Source organism: Lissotriton helveticus, chromosome 4_1, assembly GCF_964261635.1.
Source record: "Lissotriton helveticus chromosome 4_1, aLisHel1.1, whole genome shotgun sequence".
NCBI lineage: Eukaryota > Metazoa > Chordata > Amphibia > Caudata > Salamandridae > Lissotriton > Lissotriton helveticus.
Genome location: NC_136063.1, coordinates 841,978,047 through 841,995,669, shown reverse-complemented (window position 1 = coordinate 841,995,669; position 17,623 = coordinate 841,978,047). Strand labels below are relative to the sequence as shown.

The 17,623-nt window shown below is 44.3% G+C and overlaps 1 protein-coding gene across 1 annotated transcript in view; it reads right to left on the bottom strand.

Moving 5' to 3' along the window:
• The window catches only part of RNMT (RNA guanine-7 methyltransferase), a 188,921-nt gene that overhangs the window by 96,445 nt on the left and 74,853 nt on the right, over positions 1-17,623 (bottom strand). Inside the window, exon 6 of the mRNA XM_078687503.1 lies at positions 1,756-1,937. Within this exon, the coding sequence (XP_078543629.1) occupies positions 1,756-1,937 (182 nt within the window). The remainder of the gene's footprint in view (positions 1-1,755; positions 1,938-17,623) is intronic.

Here is a 17,623-nt window from a genome sequence, read left to right as displayed (position 1 = left end):
TTGGTCTAATGTTCTCTATTGTTTACGTTTGCTTGCACGTATAATTTTGTAGGTTTCTTGGTTAACCACCACATGGAGTTTTTTTTTGAGGGACTAGATTGGGTGGGCGACAGACCTCCTTCACCTGGAAGGCCTATTCTCTGTCGTATGATGGTGATGGGACTGGAGAGGGGGGTGGGGTGGGAGAGGGTGTGGAGGGGCAGTTACTCTTTTCTTGGGGTTGAGGGGGAGGGGGGATATGGAAGAATCCACACTACAGTTGGAGTTGTTGGTTGGGGGAAGGGGGGGTATTGTTTAAAAATAAAAAATAAAAAAAGAGAAGCGAGAGCCTGCTCTCCTGTAGTCTTTTACCTTGTTTGTAAACACTAATCAGCAGGTTGCTTCACCAGGGTTTTAGAACATTATGGCTAATATGTCCTTCTCTGAGAGCTCTTTAGGCAATGTATCAACTGGATGTGGCTCTTTCCTTAGGCTCTGACCCCAACATGTTGCCAAATCAATATGCTGAGCTCTGTTTTCCTCTAGTTTATATCGTGAAGGTTTCAGAACAAAAACAGTCTGCAGCAAGTGGTTCACCACCCGTGAGACCTCTGAGGAAGACTGACTATGGCCACCCCATGGTCTGCTAGAGTACATGGGAAGTATAGCACTGCAGGGAGTAACCACAACCTGAGAGCCACGGAGGTAATGGCAACAAAAGGCAAAAGTGAATGAGAAACCTTTAATAGGTAAATAGATTGCAATACATAGGACGCACCTGGGAATGATAAGATCTGGGGTGATCTTGCTAGGTTTCCTCAATTACCTACTGCACTCAACTCCTAGAGGAGTGTGAAACTATAGGAGAGAATATCAAGTATTTCAAGGAGCGATCATGACAATCATTATTATGCTTCCTAGCCAACAAATCTCCACTTTAGAGTCAGAGATGCTGGCATCGTCTAAACTGGAAGGGAATTCTGACTGGTAGAACACACTTAACTACATCATACAGAGTTCATGATGTTAATCTGAAGAAAGACCAAGACTTGGAGAAGGGGAGACCGAATCCTAGCATGAAATGGTTTGGCAACTCAGAGATGGAAGAAGGCCTCAATGTACAATTGATGTCCAGAAAGCTGGACAGCTGTATTACTTCAGTTTTAAAAGTGGGATTTTATTCAAGAGATTAATGCCCGGAAATCATACCGGATTTTGATTTCCCTCAGCAATTTTTTTGCTATGCGAACATGTCACAAATTACGGAAGCATGAGCCACTTTTACAAGAAAGAATATTACCAGCAAATCAGTGGAGAACCACTAGTATCTCAAGAAACCTTTACTCTTTCTATATTTGCACTCACAATCACGGCGTGTTGCTTTAAAAGATCTCCGCCAAAGAGCACTCTTGCAGGGCCTGTGGGGTATTGCAGCGCCGACCCCACGAGGAGCAAAAAAGGCCAACGATGAAGCATGACGCCTTCGCAGGTGTGTGAGGGCAACACTTCCTAATAAGCAAGCTTTCCACTTTCCCCCATTTTCTCCCCTAGCATCATTCCTGTATTCTCCTACCTGTATTTCGCTATCTCCTTAAGAACAGCTACCCCCTTGTGTAGTATATAAAGCCTGAAACAGCCGGATATTGTGGACTAAACACCAATAAACCAAAGATTAATCTCATCCTCAATGGAAAGTTGTTTTAATGGCAGCACTGCTTCAAATACCACAGCAGAAAAAATAGGTAAATAGACAAAACACAATTAAGGAACACTTACACAAGCTCATAGCTATCTGGAGTGGTGCCAATGAAATATCCTCCGGGGCAGAGATTCTCGCAGGCATTCCGAAGCATCAGGTCAGCCTGCTCATGCGTCTCAAAGGAATAGTGGTACACAAACTGACAGCTGCAGATGTCAAAGGACATTTGCCGATTGCTATACTTGTCAGCCAGCAGTTCCTAAAAGAGATTCGGATGGTGATTAGATTGGCACAAGGGGTTTTTGAACTCTTGCAAATCTGTTCATTTTCTCAGTAAATGAAGTACATGGCAAGTGCATCCTGGGCAGAAATATGTTGTCAACATTTACTCCGCACAAACCTTGCAATACTGCGCAGCTCAACATTACGCCACCCTCATTGAGAAGCTTCATTGTTTGAACAAATTTCTAAAATATGATTGTGCATTTAAATTCTCGTCTACATAACGTTACAGCATTGCTCAAAAGACAAGCATCATTCAATATAAAGCTGTAGAGGCCATGAAACAAATGTCCCATATGCATCAACTACATTTCAACCCGTGCTGTTGCTCTAATGGAATCACCTAAGGTTCTGAAAAAAGTTGAAAAAACATTCCTTCTCCAAGACTTATTCTGTTTACAAATGGTAGGGAACAGAAGTGTTGTATTTGGTTAAGTGCCCATAACTCGTTTGTGCATCTTTTCCTTGCTACAAAAACGCTCCCACACTTGACTCAAACTTCACTGAACTACCAAGTGACCTATGAACAGGATGTGGCAAATAACAATTGACCAAACAAAAATAAGACACGCAATCTCATTTCCTTAGTGTAGGCAAGTGCCCCTTTTTGCATGGTTACCCCTCACTTTATGACGGGCATCTGATACAACATGACTTGATGTGCCCTGCGTCCCTGCCAATCAGGTTCCCTGGGCCTGTTCTTTCCCAAGACTGTACCTTTGTACCCACAATTGGCACATCTCTGGCCACAGATTAGTTGCTTCTAAAAAGGTACCATGCGTACAAAGGCCACTTTGACCAGGTAAGGCCTCCAAGGGCTCCAGCCCCTACGTTGCCAACCCTTAGAGAACCTGTACCTTAACACCAACAACCCCGCCATAGGAGGATGCGTGTTTTGGTACAGAGAAAAGACAAGTGGCCTGCAACCCACTGCCTGAGGCCTATGTAAATCACCCCTCTAGTAGGGTGCACTAGCTCTCAGGCGATGGTACAGTGACATGAGCCCTGTATCCCTAAAGTGTCTAAGTCCATTCTTAGACATTGTAAGTGTACTAAATCCAAGAAGAGTATATTGTCTGGGAGTTGGTCATTACGAACTCCATGGCTTTACTAAGCACTGGGAAGTTTGGTAGCAAACTTCAGTCCATTAAACCCACACTGATGACATAGTGAGATTTAATATAAAGTGCACTCACAGGGGTGGGGAATTCCCATCTCCCGACGCCCGAGACATCTAGATTTCTAACAAGGGCAAGAGGTTTTAATTTCTAACTTGTCCAAAGGACAAGTAGACAGTCTTACAGTAATCTGATGCCCAGCTGTTCAACCCTTTTGGTCACAGCCAGTAAATAAGGAGCGCTGAGCAGTTTATCGGCACTGAAAGGGTCAATGCAAAAGCTGAGGCCTGCACTTTAATTTCCCCAGAGCAGAACAACAACATGATGGAGCAGAGCTCAAAGTTGCAGCTCCATATAAAACATCCACAGCACGGTCAGGTAAGAGTCTTTTTGCTTTCTCCCCGAGGCTCTTGTGTTGCTTCCAGCCAGCCCTCCCCTGGTCCTTTCATTTTCTTCGAGCACAAGACACAGCTCCAAAACACACACATCACTGGAATTTAAGAGGCTGCCTTAAGGGCCTCATGGCTCCTGCTCAGTCTTTAACCTTGTGACCCCCTCACCCTTCCCATGCAGCCCCTGCACAATCCTCAGGCGCACCCTTATTTCTCTCCTTGCACTGGGCCTCTCGTCTCACTTTGTGCGTGCACCAGGGCCATCTTAACACACTGCTGTAGCAGCTAGAGCAGCTGTGGAATTCTTAATGGGCCTCCTTCTTCAGGTCCAGACAAAGGTTCATAATTATTCTACACAAAGAAGGGGTGAGGGCTTGTAACTCTACTGCCCCAGGCCCCCATATGAATTCAGATGTATACACAAAAGGGGTGTAGAGTACACAAAATCAAAGCCACAAGACAAACGCAGGAAAATCCATAAATTGGAAAAAACTGCCCTCACTCACATACCGAAGTATGTGACATGCTTCATCATTGGGCCTGCTAACAATACGCCCTGGTGTAGCCACACTCAGGGCGGAGCATAAGGGAGGGGAAAAATAATAAATTCCACACAACGCTACAAATAACCAAAAGACACAAACAACACGTAACATGTAATGTGATGAAACCTGTGCCAACCACCATACGATTGAAATAAGTAGTGCGACAATAGTGCAGTAAATGGGAAATGCTAAAACTGATTTAGGGGTGCCAACTGAAAGAATTACTTTATTAGACTTTACTTGGTACCCTTATCAGGATTAAAAAGAGGAAAAATAGGATAGGAAATGTCTTGCTAGAGACTGAAAGATCCCTCAAGACTTCCCTCCAAACACTGCTGTGGTCAACATGTTTCGACCGATTTAATCTTGCCAAAATTGGTCACCCCGGTCTTCGTCAGGACTGTCTCCTATTATTTCACTAGTAGCCCTACCGTAGTCCGGTTTCGTGGGCCCCCCAGATATGAGCCGGTCAGTCTAGATCCGTGCCCTTCTCGTTGCGTGTTGAGGCTTGTCCCAGAATACGGGAACACATTTACTGACGGAAAAAAAGGAAATGTCGTGGTGTGATATTAGCCCACAAAAGCCCTCTCCATCCTTCCCCCCCATTTTTCTCTATCTGCCATCTCATTCTGTGCCATGGTTTCTGTGATCACATTCCTTCTACTTGAATTGTGACCCAGGGCTATCGACAAAATTCTACTCGATGGCCCGAATCAGTACATTAGTCTACTATAGTTTTCCAGTGTACATAACATTAGAACTGACTTTGTAACATCACCACCTATGCAAACATATCCCCGTGATACCCCACTGTGAACTCTGATCGGTTACCTTAGAAGATAAACCATGAAAAAATAAAATAAAGTAAAGTTGTTTGTTATATTACTCACCGAGTCCATTTAATTTATGAACTCAAACTGGTGCCCGGCGGGAGGGTCCCCCGAGAACACAACCTAAATGCACATAGTTAAGGGGGGGGGGGAAAAGGAGAAAAAAGGAGTGTTACCTTTATGTCTCCCTCTCCCCTGAATTAAATTAGATACTAGCTCAAATATCGATCACGTTGTTTGCCCAGTCTCTACAAAGGAGTGCGACCTCCTCATACTATTTCTACCCTGTGAGAGTGGATCACCCGCTCCTTACTGTTTCGTGGGAGGTGTCCTTCCTCTGGCCCCGCTGTCCGTAACACCGTGCAGTTGAGGTGTCTGATTTCAGTACGGGTTAAAAGGCAAAGGAAGGCGTTTCCCGTGTTCTACGTGCTCGCGTCCCACGTGATGCAACGTGGAGGCGCGTCACCCTTTGACTTCCGCTACACATTCCCGCAGTATGTCCTGGGAAGTGTAGTCGGATCTTGGCCCCGACAACGGAGAATGTATCTTCAAACCCATGGAACTTCTATGGGGAGTGTATTTGCCCCTAGCCTAGCTGGACTTTACGTGGGGGCATTCAAAAAACTGACCATCCTAGACATCAATGGACCTTGGGCCACCCACCTTAGGTTATGGCGACGTTACATTGATGACGTCTTGGTGATTTGGAGGGGTGACAGAACATCAGTGGATCTGTTTTTAGAATGGCTTAATGCACAGAATCCTTTCCTTCACTTTACCTCTACTGTCACAAAGGAGAGTTTACCATTCCTAGATCTAGTCATAGAGCCATGTGGGGGGGGGCCTTAAAACCAAGGTATTCCACAAGCCTACTGACAAGAACGCTTTATTAGCGTTTGAGAGTTCATCCCCGTTCACTACGGGAGAACTTGCCAGTTGGCCAGTTTTTCCGACTACGTCGGAACTGCTCGGACAGAGCAGATTTTTTGATGGAATGCGACAATCTAACACGAAAACTACATCAACGAGGGTATCCTAACAAGGTTATAAAGAAAGCCAGAAAAAGAGCCTTCAATACCAATCGGGACGTATTACTCTCCAAGACCATTAGACCTCTAACCAAAAAACCTGTCTTTGTATCTACATTTAATACGGCCTCACAGCAGGTGAAACGCCTTGTATTAAAAAATTGGAAGGTCTTGAATTCAGGAGGGATGAATATAGAGACGCCTCTCTTCTCATTCAGACGGAGTAACAATTTAAAAGACCTGTTAATACACACGAGACCCAAGAACTTAAGGCTACCAGGACCCACGACTACAGTGACAGGCCTACCTTCATACACAGGCCACACACGATGTGGATCATGCAGTATATGTCACCTCACGAAGAATACACATTCTTTGGATCTGGGACTTCAAACACCATGGGAACAGAGGTCACATACGAATTGCAACTCTCAGGGGGTAATTTACTTGCTGATGTGCCCCTGTAGAAAAATGTATGTGGGAATGACGGGCAGAAAAGTACGGGTGAGAATAACAGAACATTGCAGTACAATAAGATGCGGAAAATCAAACACCAAACTTACCGCACATTTTTTGGAACAAGGCCATAGTATCAAGGCCCTCATGTGGACTGTTATAGAGAAAGTACCAGCAGCTAGGAATCAAAGGGATGAACAGAGACTCCTGCTACAATTTGAACAAAGATGGGTCTACCGTCTGAAGAGCCATCTAGTTGGATTGAACGATGATATACCATGGCAGGCTCTGGCGAGACAATAAACCCATATGTACCCATCTAACAGCTCATTAGGCACTCTTTGTTTCAAATTGATAGAATCACAGGATAACATCCGATATATGATTTGTTTCAGACATTTGCAATTGTGAATCCTGTTACACCTAGGCAGTTGGGAGTGTTTTCATACAATAGAGTAGATGGTTCTACCTATTCTCAACTTATTACTATAGAGAAAATATATTTTTTTGTCTTTTATAGATGGTAAGTCTCCTTCAATTATGCCATCCATTGCCTCCTTCCCTAAGTCATGCTGGTAATGAAAACGGGACCTATAGGAAAATAAAGGAAACAAGATAAGTGGGTAGGGTCAAGTAATTTGAACCTCAATACCACTGCAAGATAGACTGAGATTTTCACCTATTAATTCCCCATTTTTTATATAAATAGGACGTCATCGTTTCCTTCCCTTAATTTCGGGATAAGGAACACCCCTTTATGAAATTATCATGGAAAACTAACACCAATATACACTCTCCGTTGTCGGGGCCACGATCCGACTACACTTCCCAGGACATACTGCGGGAATGTGTAGCGGAAGTCAAAGGGTGACGCGCCTCCATGTTGCATCACGTGGGACGCGAGCACGTAGAACACGGGAAACGCCTTCCTTTGCCTTTTAACCCGTACTGAAATCAGACACCTCAACTGCACGGTGTTACGGACAGCGGGGCCAGAGGAAGGACGCCTCCCACGGAACAGTAAGGAGCGGGTGATCCACTCTCACAGGGTAGAAATAGTATGAGGAGGTCGCACTCCTTTGTAGAGACTGGGCAAACAACGTGATCGATATTTGAGCTAGTATCTAATTTAATACAGGGGAGACGTAAAGGTAACACTCCTTTTTTCTCTTCTTCCCCCCCCCCCCCCCTTAACTATGTGCATATAGGTTGTGTTCTCGGGCGACCCTCCCGCCGGGCACCAGTGCGAGTTCATAAATTAAATGGACTCGGTGAGTAATATAACAAACAACTTTACTTTATTTTATTTTTTCATGGTTTATCTTCTAAGGTAACAGATCAGAGTTCACAGTGGGGTATCACAGGGATATGTTTGCATAGGTGGTGATGTTACAAAGTCAGTTCTAATGTTATGTACACTGACAAACTATAGTAGACTAATGTACTGATTCGGGCCATCGAGTAGAATTTTGCCGATAGCCCTGGGTCACAATTCAAGTAGAAGGAATGTGATCACAGAAACCATGGCACAGAATGAGATGGCAGATAGAGAAAAATAGGGGGAAGGAAGGAGAGGGCTTTTGTGGGCTAATATCACACCACGACATTTCCTTTTTTCCCTCAGTAAATGTGTTCCCGTATTCTGGGACAAGCCTCAACACGCAACGAGAAGGGCATGGATCTAGACTGACCGGCTCATATCTGGGGGGCCCACGAAACCGGACTACGGTAGGGCTACTAGTGAAATAATAGGCGACAGTCCTGACGAAGACCGGGGTGACCAATTTTGGCACGATTAAATCAGTCGAAACATGTTGACCACAGCAGTGTTTGGAGGGAAGTCTTGAGGGATCTTTCAGTCTCTAGCAAGACATTTCCCATCCTATTTTTCCTCTTTTTAATCCTGATAAGGGTACCAAGTAAAAAGTCTAATAAAGTAATTCTTTCAGTTGGCACCCCTAAATCAGTTTTAGCATTTCCCATTTACTGCACTATTGTCGCACTACTTATTTCAATCATATGGTGATTGGCACAGGTTTCATCACATTACATGTTACGTGTTGTTTGTGTCTTTTGGTTATTTGTAGCGTTGTGTGGAATTTATTATTTTTCCCCTCCCTTATGCTCCGCCCTGAGTGTGGCTACAACAGGGCGTATTGTAAGCAGGACCAATGATGAAGCATGTCACATACTTCGGTATGTGAGTGAGGGCAGTTTTTTCCAATTTATGGATTTTCCTGCGTTTGTCTTGTGGCTTTGATTTTGTGTACTCTACACCCCTTTTGTGTATACAAAGGTTCATAATTAACATGAAATGGTGGATGGATATATACATGGATGAATGAGTGAAAGGATGTATGTAAGAATGGATGAGTGAAAGAATGGATTTATGGATGAGTGCAAGGGTGAATGAATTGATGGATGGGGGAAAGTGGATGGATGAGTGAAAGGATGGAGTCAAATGGTGAGTGAATAGATGGGGTGAAAGTGGATGGATGAGTGAAAGGATGGATGGTTGAATAAAAGGGTGGATTGATGGATGAGAGTGGCTGGATGCTGATGGAGTGGATGATTGGCTGATGGAGTGGGTGGATGGCTGATGGAGTGGGTAGATGAGTGGGTGGATGGCTGATGGAGTGGGTAGATGGAGTGGGTGGATGGAGTGGGTGGATGGAGTGGGTGGATGGAGTGGGTGGATGGAGTGGGTGGATGGAGTGGGTGGATGGAGTGGGTGGATGGAGTGGGTGGATGGTTGGGTGGATGGTTGGGTGGATGGTTGGGTGGATGGTTGGGTGGATGGTTGGGTGGATGGTTGGGTGGATGGTTGGGTGGATGGTTGGGTGGATGGTTGGGTGGATGGTTGGGTGGATGGTTGGGTGGATGGTTGGGTGGATGGATGGATAGATGGATGGATAGATGGGTGGATAGATGGATGGATAGATGGGTGGATAGATGGGTGGATAGATGGGTGGACGGATGGATAGATGGGTGGACGGATGGATAGATGGGTGGACGGATGGATAGATGGGTGGACGGATGGATAGATGGGTGGACGGATGGATAGATGGGTGGACGGATGGATAGATGGGTGGACGGATGGATAGATGGGTGGACGGATGGATAGATGGGTGGACGGATGGATAGATGGGTGGACGGATGGATAGATGGGTGGAAAGATGGATAGATGGGTGGAAAGATGGATAGATGGGTGGAAAGATGGATAGATGGGTGGAAAGATGGATAGATGGGTGGAAAGATGGATAGATGGGTGGAAAGATGGATAGATGGGTGGAAAGATGGATAGATGGGTGGATGGGTGGGAGGATGGATGGATAGATTGATGGGTGGAAGGATGGATAGATTGATGGGTGGGTAGTTGAGTGAAACGGTGGATGGAGGGATGAGTGAAAGAGAGGATGGATACGAGTGAAAAGGAGGATGGATATGAGTGAAAAGGAGGATGAATGGGGTTAAAGACGGAAGAGCAAAAGGATGGATGGAGGGATGAGTGAAAGAGTTGATGATAGGAGTGGAAAGGAGGATGGAAGGGTGAAAGATGGAAGAGAAAAAGAATGGATGGATGGATGAGCGAAAGGATGGATGGATGTATGAATGGAAGGAAGGAGGGATGGATGGATGGATGGATGGATGGATGAGTTTGAATGATAGATTTGGAGCTGGAAGGATAGGTTGGGCCCCAAGGGCGTCATGAACCACTCGCTTTAGCAGCTACAGTGGGGGTGGAGCTCTTGATGAGCCTCTTCTGTCTGCAACTCGGCAGACAAAGGCCCATAATTAACGTGTAAGGGTGAGTGAGAGAAAGGATGGATGTGTGGGTGAAAGGGTAGATAGATGAGTGAGTATGAGTGAAAGTGTGGCTTCCTAGATGGATGAACGCGTGAAAGGATGGATGATAGGGATGATGGATGGACGATGGATGTGCTGATGAAGGAAAGCGTGAAAAGATAGATGGGTTGCAGGGTGGATGGATCAGTAAGTAAAAGGATGGATGAGTAAAAGGGTAAATTGATGGATGAGCGGAAGAATGGGTGAGCAAAAGGATGGACAGATGGCTGAGATGGATATGTTTGGGGATGGATGGGTAGATTTGGGTATGGATGGGCGGATGGATGAATTGACAAACAGAATGTTGAAAGGCTGATGAAAGAATGCATGGAAGCCAATGTAAAGGTGAAATGTTAGATATCAGTGGGTGAATGAAAGGATGAATAGGTAAATCTGCAGAAAAGAGGCAAAATAAAGAAATCACTAGTATTCAAATCCTTCTATACTATGAGCCTGACATAACCAGAGAGGCTATTATCCGAGCTCTTATATAATGAGTGCTGCCAATTTTTGACGGTGCACTACATTATGGCACCAAAGGGACAAGTGGATTTTGTACAGGACAAGTAGATTTATGAAGCTACCTGTCCCATGGACAAGTAGATATTTTATTAAATTCCACACCCCTGCACTCAAGAGTGCATCTTAGAGATGCCCCCTGATAATTGACCAGCCCTGGTGTGGTTCCTGAATGGCTGCCTGCCTTTTGCCACCAACAGACAGCTTTCTGGACCCCTGATTGGAGAGCCTCTGCTCTCTGAGGCCCGGAAACAAAGCCCATCCTAAGCAGAGGTGTCATGCCTCCTTTCCCAGGATGGGCTGGGTGCACGAAGGGGAAGCTTCAAAGGCCTGTCGCCTTTGGGAGCTGTTCCTGCCTTTTGTATTCCCCAGCAACTGTCTCCCACCAGTCTGTCCCCACTTTGAGCGGCAGAATTGGCAGGAAAACCAAGCCAGGAAGAGAGGTGTGCTCACCTTTGCCAAACCCACCCTGCAGGTGGGGGAGGGGACGAGGTGAAGAACATCTCAGTTGCCTCCACCTTGGAGATGACAGGACTCAGATAATTAGAGGGAGATGCATGCCCCCTCCCACTGGAGGGTGGCATAATAGGGGGTGTACTCAGCCCACAGAAGGGACCCTTTGGTCCAGACAGCACACTCCTTTAAACATACCTAAATTTAGTATTTGGGGCAACCATGAACCTTGCCTCATCAGATTCGAAGAAGAAAGAATGACCAAGGAGCTGTGCTGACCCAGGAAGAAGAGGACACCTAATGCTTTGGCCCCAGCCCTACTGGCCTATCCCAACTCCGACCTGCCTACAGCGAAGAAACCAGCGGGTCCAGCAGCCGCCCGGAGGTCCTGCCCTGCACTCATCTTGCGAACTCTATCTCTTGTGAGCACCGGATTTGCTCAAGCTAAAGACTTCAAGACAAGAAATTGGATTTTGGAGAGACTGCACCACTCTGCACCCGACGCCCCGGGTCCAACACCACGAGGAGGTCTCCACAGCTATCCTGATCTGGTGATCCCTGACCTACCTCAAGCTTTAAGACTATGCCTGCAGCCCCCACGACCGGGACTGGTAAAGAAAACGGATGCCAAAAGACACCCCTTCACTCGATGCCCCACAGCCTTGGGTGGCCCACCCAACAGTGTCCAGGCATCCCCAAAGGACCCAACTTACCTATCCACCCGCTGGTCGCCTTCAGGAAGTCTCCCTGCTTGAGCATGCAGCAACTTTACAGAACTGAAGGTCCCCATTGAGAATCAAATGGTTCCGAACTCATCTTGGCACCCTGCACCCGGCCACACCAGTGCCGCTGGTGGTGCAGCTCCTGTGCTGATTATTGGCCCCTGCAGTGCTGACCTTAACCACAGGAGCTTTGCTCCCACACCCGAGTGGCCTGCTCGTAAGCAGTCCCTAACCAAAGGCCCACTTAGCCCCACTGGCTAACATTGGACCCCTGCATCTAGCCGCCCCAGTGCCGCTGTTGGTGTAACTTTAGTGCCTACCTAGACCTTGGGGAACCTTGGTCCTAACCACCAAAACTCTCACTTGCAAGACGTCACCTTACCTCTGAAACCGATTTTTTCCCCATAGGAACCCATGTTATGAGATTTTGGGCCTAAAATATTTTAAGTGTTGAATTGTTGTTTTGTATTGGGAAAAATAGTTGCTATAACTCAACCCAAGAAAAGTCTTACTTACCTTGTATTGCGAGATTCTTAGTAGTGATATCTAGGCATACCACCCCCAGTAATCAATGTAATCTGAAAGTAATCAAAAAGTATTCTAAAAAGTAATTACTATGTAACATAACCTGCTTTTTAAAACCATTCTAACCTATAACAATTGCAAAGCAATCATCAATTTCATTTCTGTGTAAAGGTTTACAATTATAAAGTATATTATTCCTACCTGTTCCTAGTCCTGCTTGGTTCTAGAAATAAATTATAATTATACATTTTTAATACTTACCCAATCTGAGAGTTTACCCTCAGTCTTGATCGAGCAAAAACATTAAATGATTAGAAACACCCTCTGGATAAGCCTAACTGCCCGCCCACACTACCACAAGGAGAGCGGTTAGTACTTACCTAATTTAGCCTCTCCTATACCTCTGGGGACTCCCTGGACTCTATGCACACTATACCTTACTTTGGTATAGTATAAACAAAGCCAGCTTCTTACACTTAGTACGAAAAGAGAGACATGAAACATAGGCTAATTTTGAACATCGCCTGAGGCTGTGATACTCCATTCTATATCCTGAGGGAAGCAAACAAAAGCATGTCCCCAAGTATTATAGGCCTTCGAAAAATCTACTCACCCACTCGCTATGGCGAGTCAGATTTTATCAGGTCAAGCTATTTTTAGCACCTACTCGTCTTTTCTGGCGAGTGAATCTAAGCTGGAAGGAGCAGGTGTTCTGTTCATTCAGAAAGTGAATAAACAATAAAGATGCATTTAAATCCCGTTTTTATCTTGGCACATTTTCCGTCTGATCAAGGACAGAGGTCATATGTCAGTTTGTCTTTTTACAAACTGTTGCTCAATCCTGGAAAATGTTTTTTCGTTTTTGTTCTCTCATTACAGTTTGAAGTTTTTGTCAAGTGAGCTGTCTGACAATCGATGTAAAACCATAGGCTGTAAGATGTCAGGTTTTTTGCTAACACAACATTTAAACAGCTTGTTAAATGAATAGCACAAATATTTCAAAATATATCCAGAGTTAAAAAAGAAATGCGTTTGCAATTTAGAAGCGTGAAGACAAAGACTTAAATAGGATCAAAACAAATCACAACACTTTACTTAGAAATGAGCAAATGACAAATATTTGCAGAAACTCTGTTTCCAAACATTGTGCACAATATAGTATTAACAGTAAAACCACATGTCAGTGGGAAGTGTTGTGGCCTTTTCAATGGAAAATCTGCTGATTGCAAATGAGTGTGCTACTATTTCATGCTTCAGGTATGAATTTATTAAAAGTGATAGTTTTTAAACATGATTTGAGAAACATTCCTGCCTCCGACCTTATGACAACGCGGTTAATGAACTAAGAGGAAAGTCAATGATCATATGTAACTTTTATGTGGCTGGATTTGCATTTTAAAAGGAGATAAAGTTTAGTCTATTGTTTTTTGTACAGCACATATGCTGAACTCACATATCTGAAGGTGCTCCCATATGTGATAAAGGCGGCTCAATGAATTTGAATATTTGCCCAGGATCACATAATTTGAAACCAGCTTATGGATCAAGAAGATTATAATTAGGTGGAGTAGATTATTTAAGTGACTAGTCCTGCAAGTCTAATTAAGTTATGATTTTTCGAGGCCTGCCGTATAAAAGATGAACACAATTTATCATAACTGAACAGAGCTATTTAAAGTTCCCCTGAACCGATGTTCTGCCTGCAGTTCACAGACTAAAGGAGCCACTGAACATTTGAGGTCATCTAGCTCCGAAACGTTAACCAATTAACAGTTAGGTAATAGTTCACGCAAGGCACAAACGCAACAGAAGAGATTTCCCACGACCAACGTTAACTGAATACAAATTCACTGGATAATCCCCTAGGCCAAATATATGCACAAGGCTAAAATTCCAATCATCTCCATTTGCTGCATCTACAACAGACTGCAATGCTGGAAACCAATAAGTAGATTACAAAACCACTGACAAGCTCCAGTAAGAGTTGGTTTTGTTCAACAAGAAACAATGATTCTACCCTAAGTGGCAAACATGGCTTAGATATAGAGATCCGAGGGAATCGTTCTCGGCATAGGAGGCTATATGTGAAATCCACTTTGAATCAAGCCTTATTTTGCGACACTCAATAGGAGCAAGCCGCCAGATGGTGTACAGGCCTGTTCGCCTCTAAATGAACTTGAACTGTCTGCACTATTGCTGTAACTGCAGGACTTTGACAAATTAAATTGTCACATGTGTTTGTGACAAGCTGATGCTATGCTTCAATTGCTTATTTCATAAATCAATGCCCATTTATAGCCAAAGATCTTATTCTGATTAATGAGTGGGTAAAGGATTATAAACTACATACAGTTGCACTGAGCGGTGTTTAATTTGTGCAGTTTAACAATATGTGCTGTAATCTGTAATTCCTCAAGTTAACTTCCATAACGTGAGCAAGTCCACCCTGCCACTTGGCTCCTCCTCACAGCTGTTGAATGAAAAAGCTACACTTATAACCCGACTGCTTTGTGTCATTATTAATTTTAGACTTCCGCACATGGAGTGAGGCAGAGGGAGAAGAAAAATAGCTATGAGGGAGAGGGCAATGAGCGAGCCTTGAGGTACCCCGGAGATTTAATTGAATTGTGCATAGAAATGAGGAACTGAAATTTTGGGGGCTCTGTCAGTAAAGGGAACTATCCAGTTCCTTGCACACTAATGCCCTGCACCACTTTATGTCAATGGACAGTATAAAACACAGAAAAAATAACTAATAACAATACGACTACTTCATTGAGTCAACAGTAGTTTGAAGATCATCCCATTTGGCAGGTAAAGCAGCTTCCATGCGGCTGTCTCGTAAGAAGACGGTTTGAAAGTATGAGAAGATTACTTTTTTCTACAAATAGCACTATTTGCCCAAATAATAAGTCACTGAATATAGGTTAGTAGTTAGAAAGATTGGCGAGTTCAAGGTAATGTGGCCTTACAATCAGTTTCACATAGGCCATTTTGAACACTTCTTGTAGCCAACAAGTGGCTGTTGACTGCTTTGGTGGGGCAAGCTGAAGAGCTCTTTAAGAGGATGTTGCTAAAGAGATCAGCTGGAAATGTTTTTGATGGAGAGCCGACTGAGCCATTACATTAACATTAGTAATATCTCATTGGCACTGAAAACTGAACCAGAGTAAGTAAGGAGGCTCAACCACACTACCACAAAGAGAGTACTTTGGGTTTACATCGAGCCCTGTATACTTCTGGGGGGAATCTCTGGACTCTGTGCACGATATAACTAATTATTGGCATACCATATACAGAGCCAGCTTCGCATACCCACCCACCCACACAAATGAGGTATCATTTTTATCAGGAGACCTGGGGGAAAGCCGAGTGGTAGAAAATGTGTGCCGGCCTGGTGATCCTACAACACGGAAATGTGAGGAAGGTGTGAGCTTTTAGTTAAATTTGAGGCTTAGAGGGGATTCTGGGTAAGAAATCATTAGGGATCCAAGAAAGCTAAACAACCCTGGACTCCCCTGGGTGTCTAGTTTTCAGAAATGTCTGAGTTAGGTGGGTTTCTTAGATGGCAACAGAACCTGGGACCAAAAATCGAGGTGCCTCTCTTGCAAAACCAGGTTGTTTTTGTAATAGTTCATTTTGATGTCTCCACAATACATTTTGGGTCCTTCCCTGTCGCAGGCACTTGGGCCCACTCACACAAGTGAGGTACTGTTTTTCTCAGTAGACTTGCGCAACATGTACCGTTTTTCTCGGGAGACTTGGGGGAAACACTGGGTGCTAGGAAATTGGGGTTCCATGCAGAGCCCAGGACTAACAGAAATGCAAGGAAAATATGTTTTTTAGGCACAGTTTGAGCGTTGCACTGTATTATGGGGGGAAAAAACCTGGTGAGAGCTATGGAAGTCACCCCACCCTGGACCCCCCTGGGGGTCTAGTTTTCAAGAATGTGCTGGAGACTTGGGGGATTCACTGGTTGGTAGGAGATTTGTGGGTCCCTGCAGATTCCAAGACTTTTCTTCACATAAATGCAAGAAAAATGGGTTTTTTTCAGGCAAAGTTTGCAATTAGAAAGGGTTTGTGGGTAAAAACAAACAAACATCTGAAGCGATCCTCGCAGGTCACCCCATCCAGCACTCCCACAGGTGTAGCTGTAAAAGATTTGCTGGTTTCTTAGCTTTCCCAAGGTCCCGCCTGACCTGGAGCCCAAAATCCACAGCTAGCCGCCTTGTTTAAAAAAAAACCCCAACAAAAACATGGATTCTGCGGGACGAAATAAGTCACCAAGGTCATGTTTTGGGGCGTTTTGTGTCGCAGGCACAAGGCCCACCCGCTAGTGGGGTACAATTTATGTAGGGAGACATGTGGGACTAAAAAAATAAAGTAGAACATTTGTTATTATCAATCGAATAACTCCAAGTTTGTGCCTTTCAAATGTAAGCAAGTGTGTAACAAAGAAGACATTTTTCAAAATGCCCTTTGAAACAGGCTATGTACTGCTTAATTCAGAGATGCGCAAACAACCACTGCTCAGTTTCTGGTGTACATTTAAGAAATACAGAGTTTTTCTTCATCCCCATGTTCTATACTCTATAATTTACCATATGAAATGATGTATAGTCAGTACACAATGCAAAACCATTGTAAGATTCAGCTTGGTTGTTGACTCTGGGTACCTCGGGTTCTTGGAGAACCTGCAACCCCCCCCCCCCCCCCAAAACTGTAGCTATATTTTGGTTCATTTCTCGGTCCTCTCCAGGTACCACTGCAATTCCGGGGGATGTTGGGAAAAAATTACGTAAAATTGGTGTGGATAGTTATGAGGAAAAAGGTTATGGAGGCCCAAGCGAGAACCATCCCAAATAGGCAAACGAAGGTTTAGAGGGGTTATTGGCACCAAGCAGCAAAAGCGTTTAAGGCCCCCTCCGAATCTCTTAGAAATTCAGGGCATAGGAAAAGTCAGACACTTAATGAATGCTGCATGTAATATATGACTGACTTTTTAAGCATATATGGGAAAGCCCACTCTGTTCAATATTTTTGATTTTAGTTTGTGGCTAGAAAGTGTTCATCATATAACACATTTTGGAGCCAACAAGTCTGAAAAGATTTGTTCAGTGCAATACAAATATATATAGCAATGACAAAATTATTATGCGCCTGGAGAGTAGCTAGATTTCAAACTTTATGCATTTAACCACATAAGTCAAGATTTTATTTCATTCCACA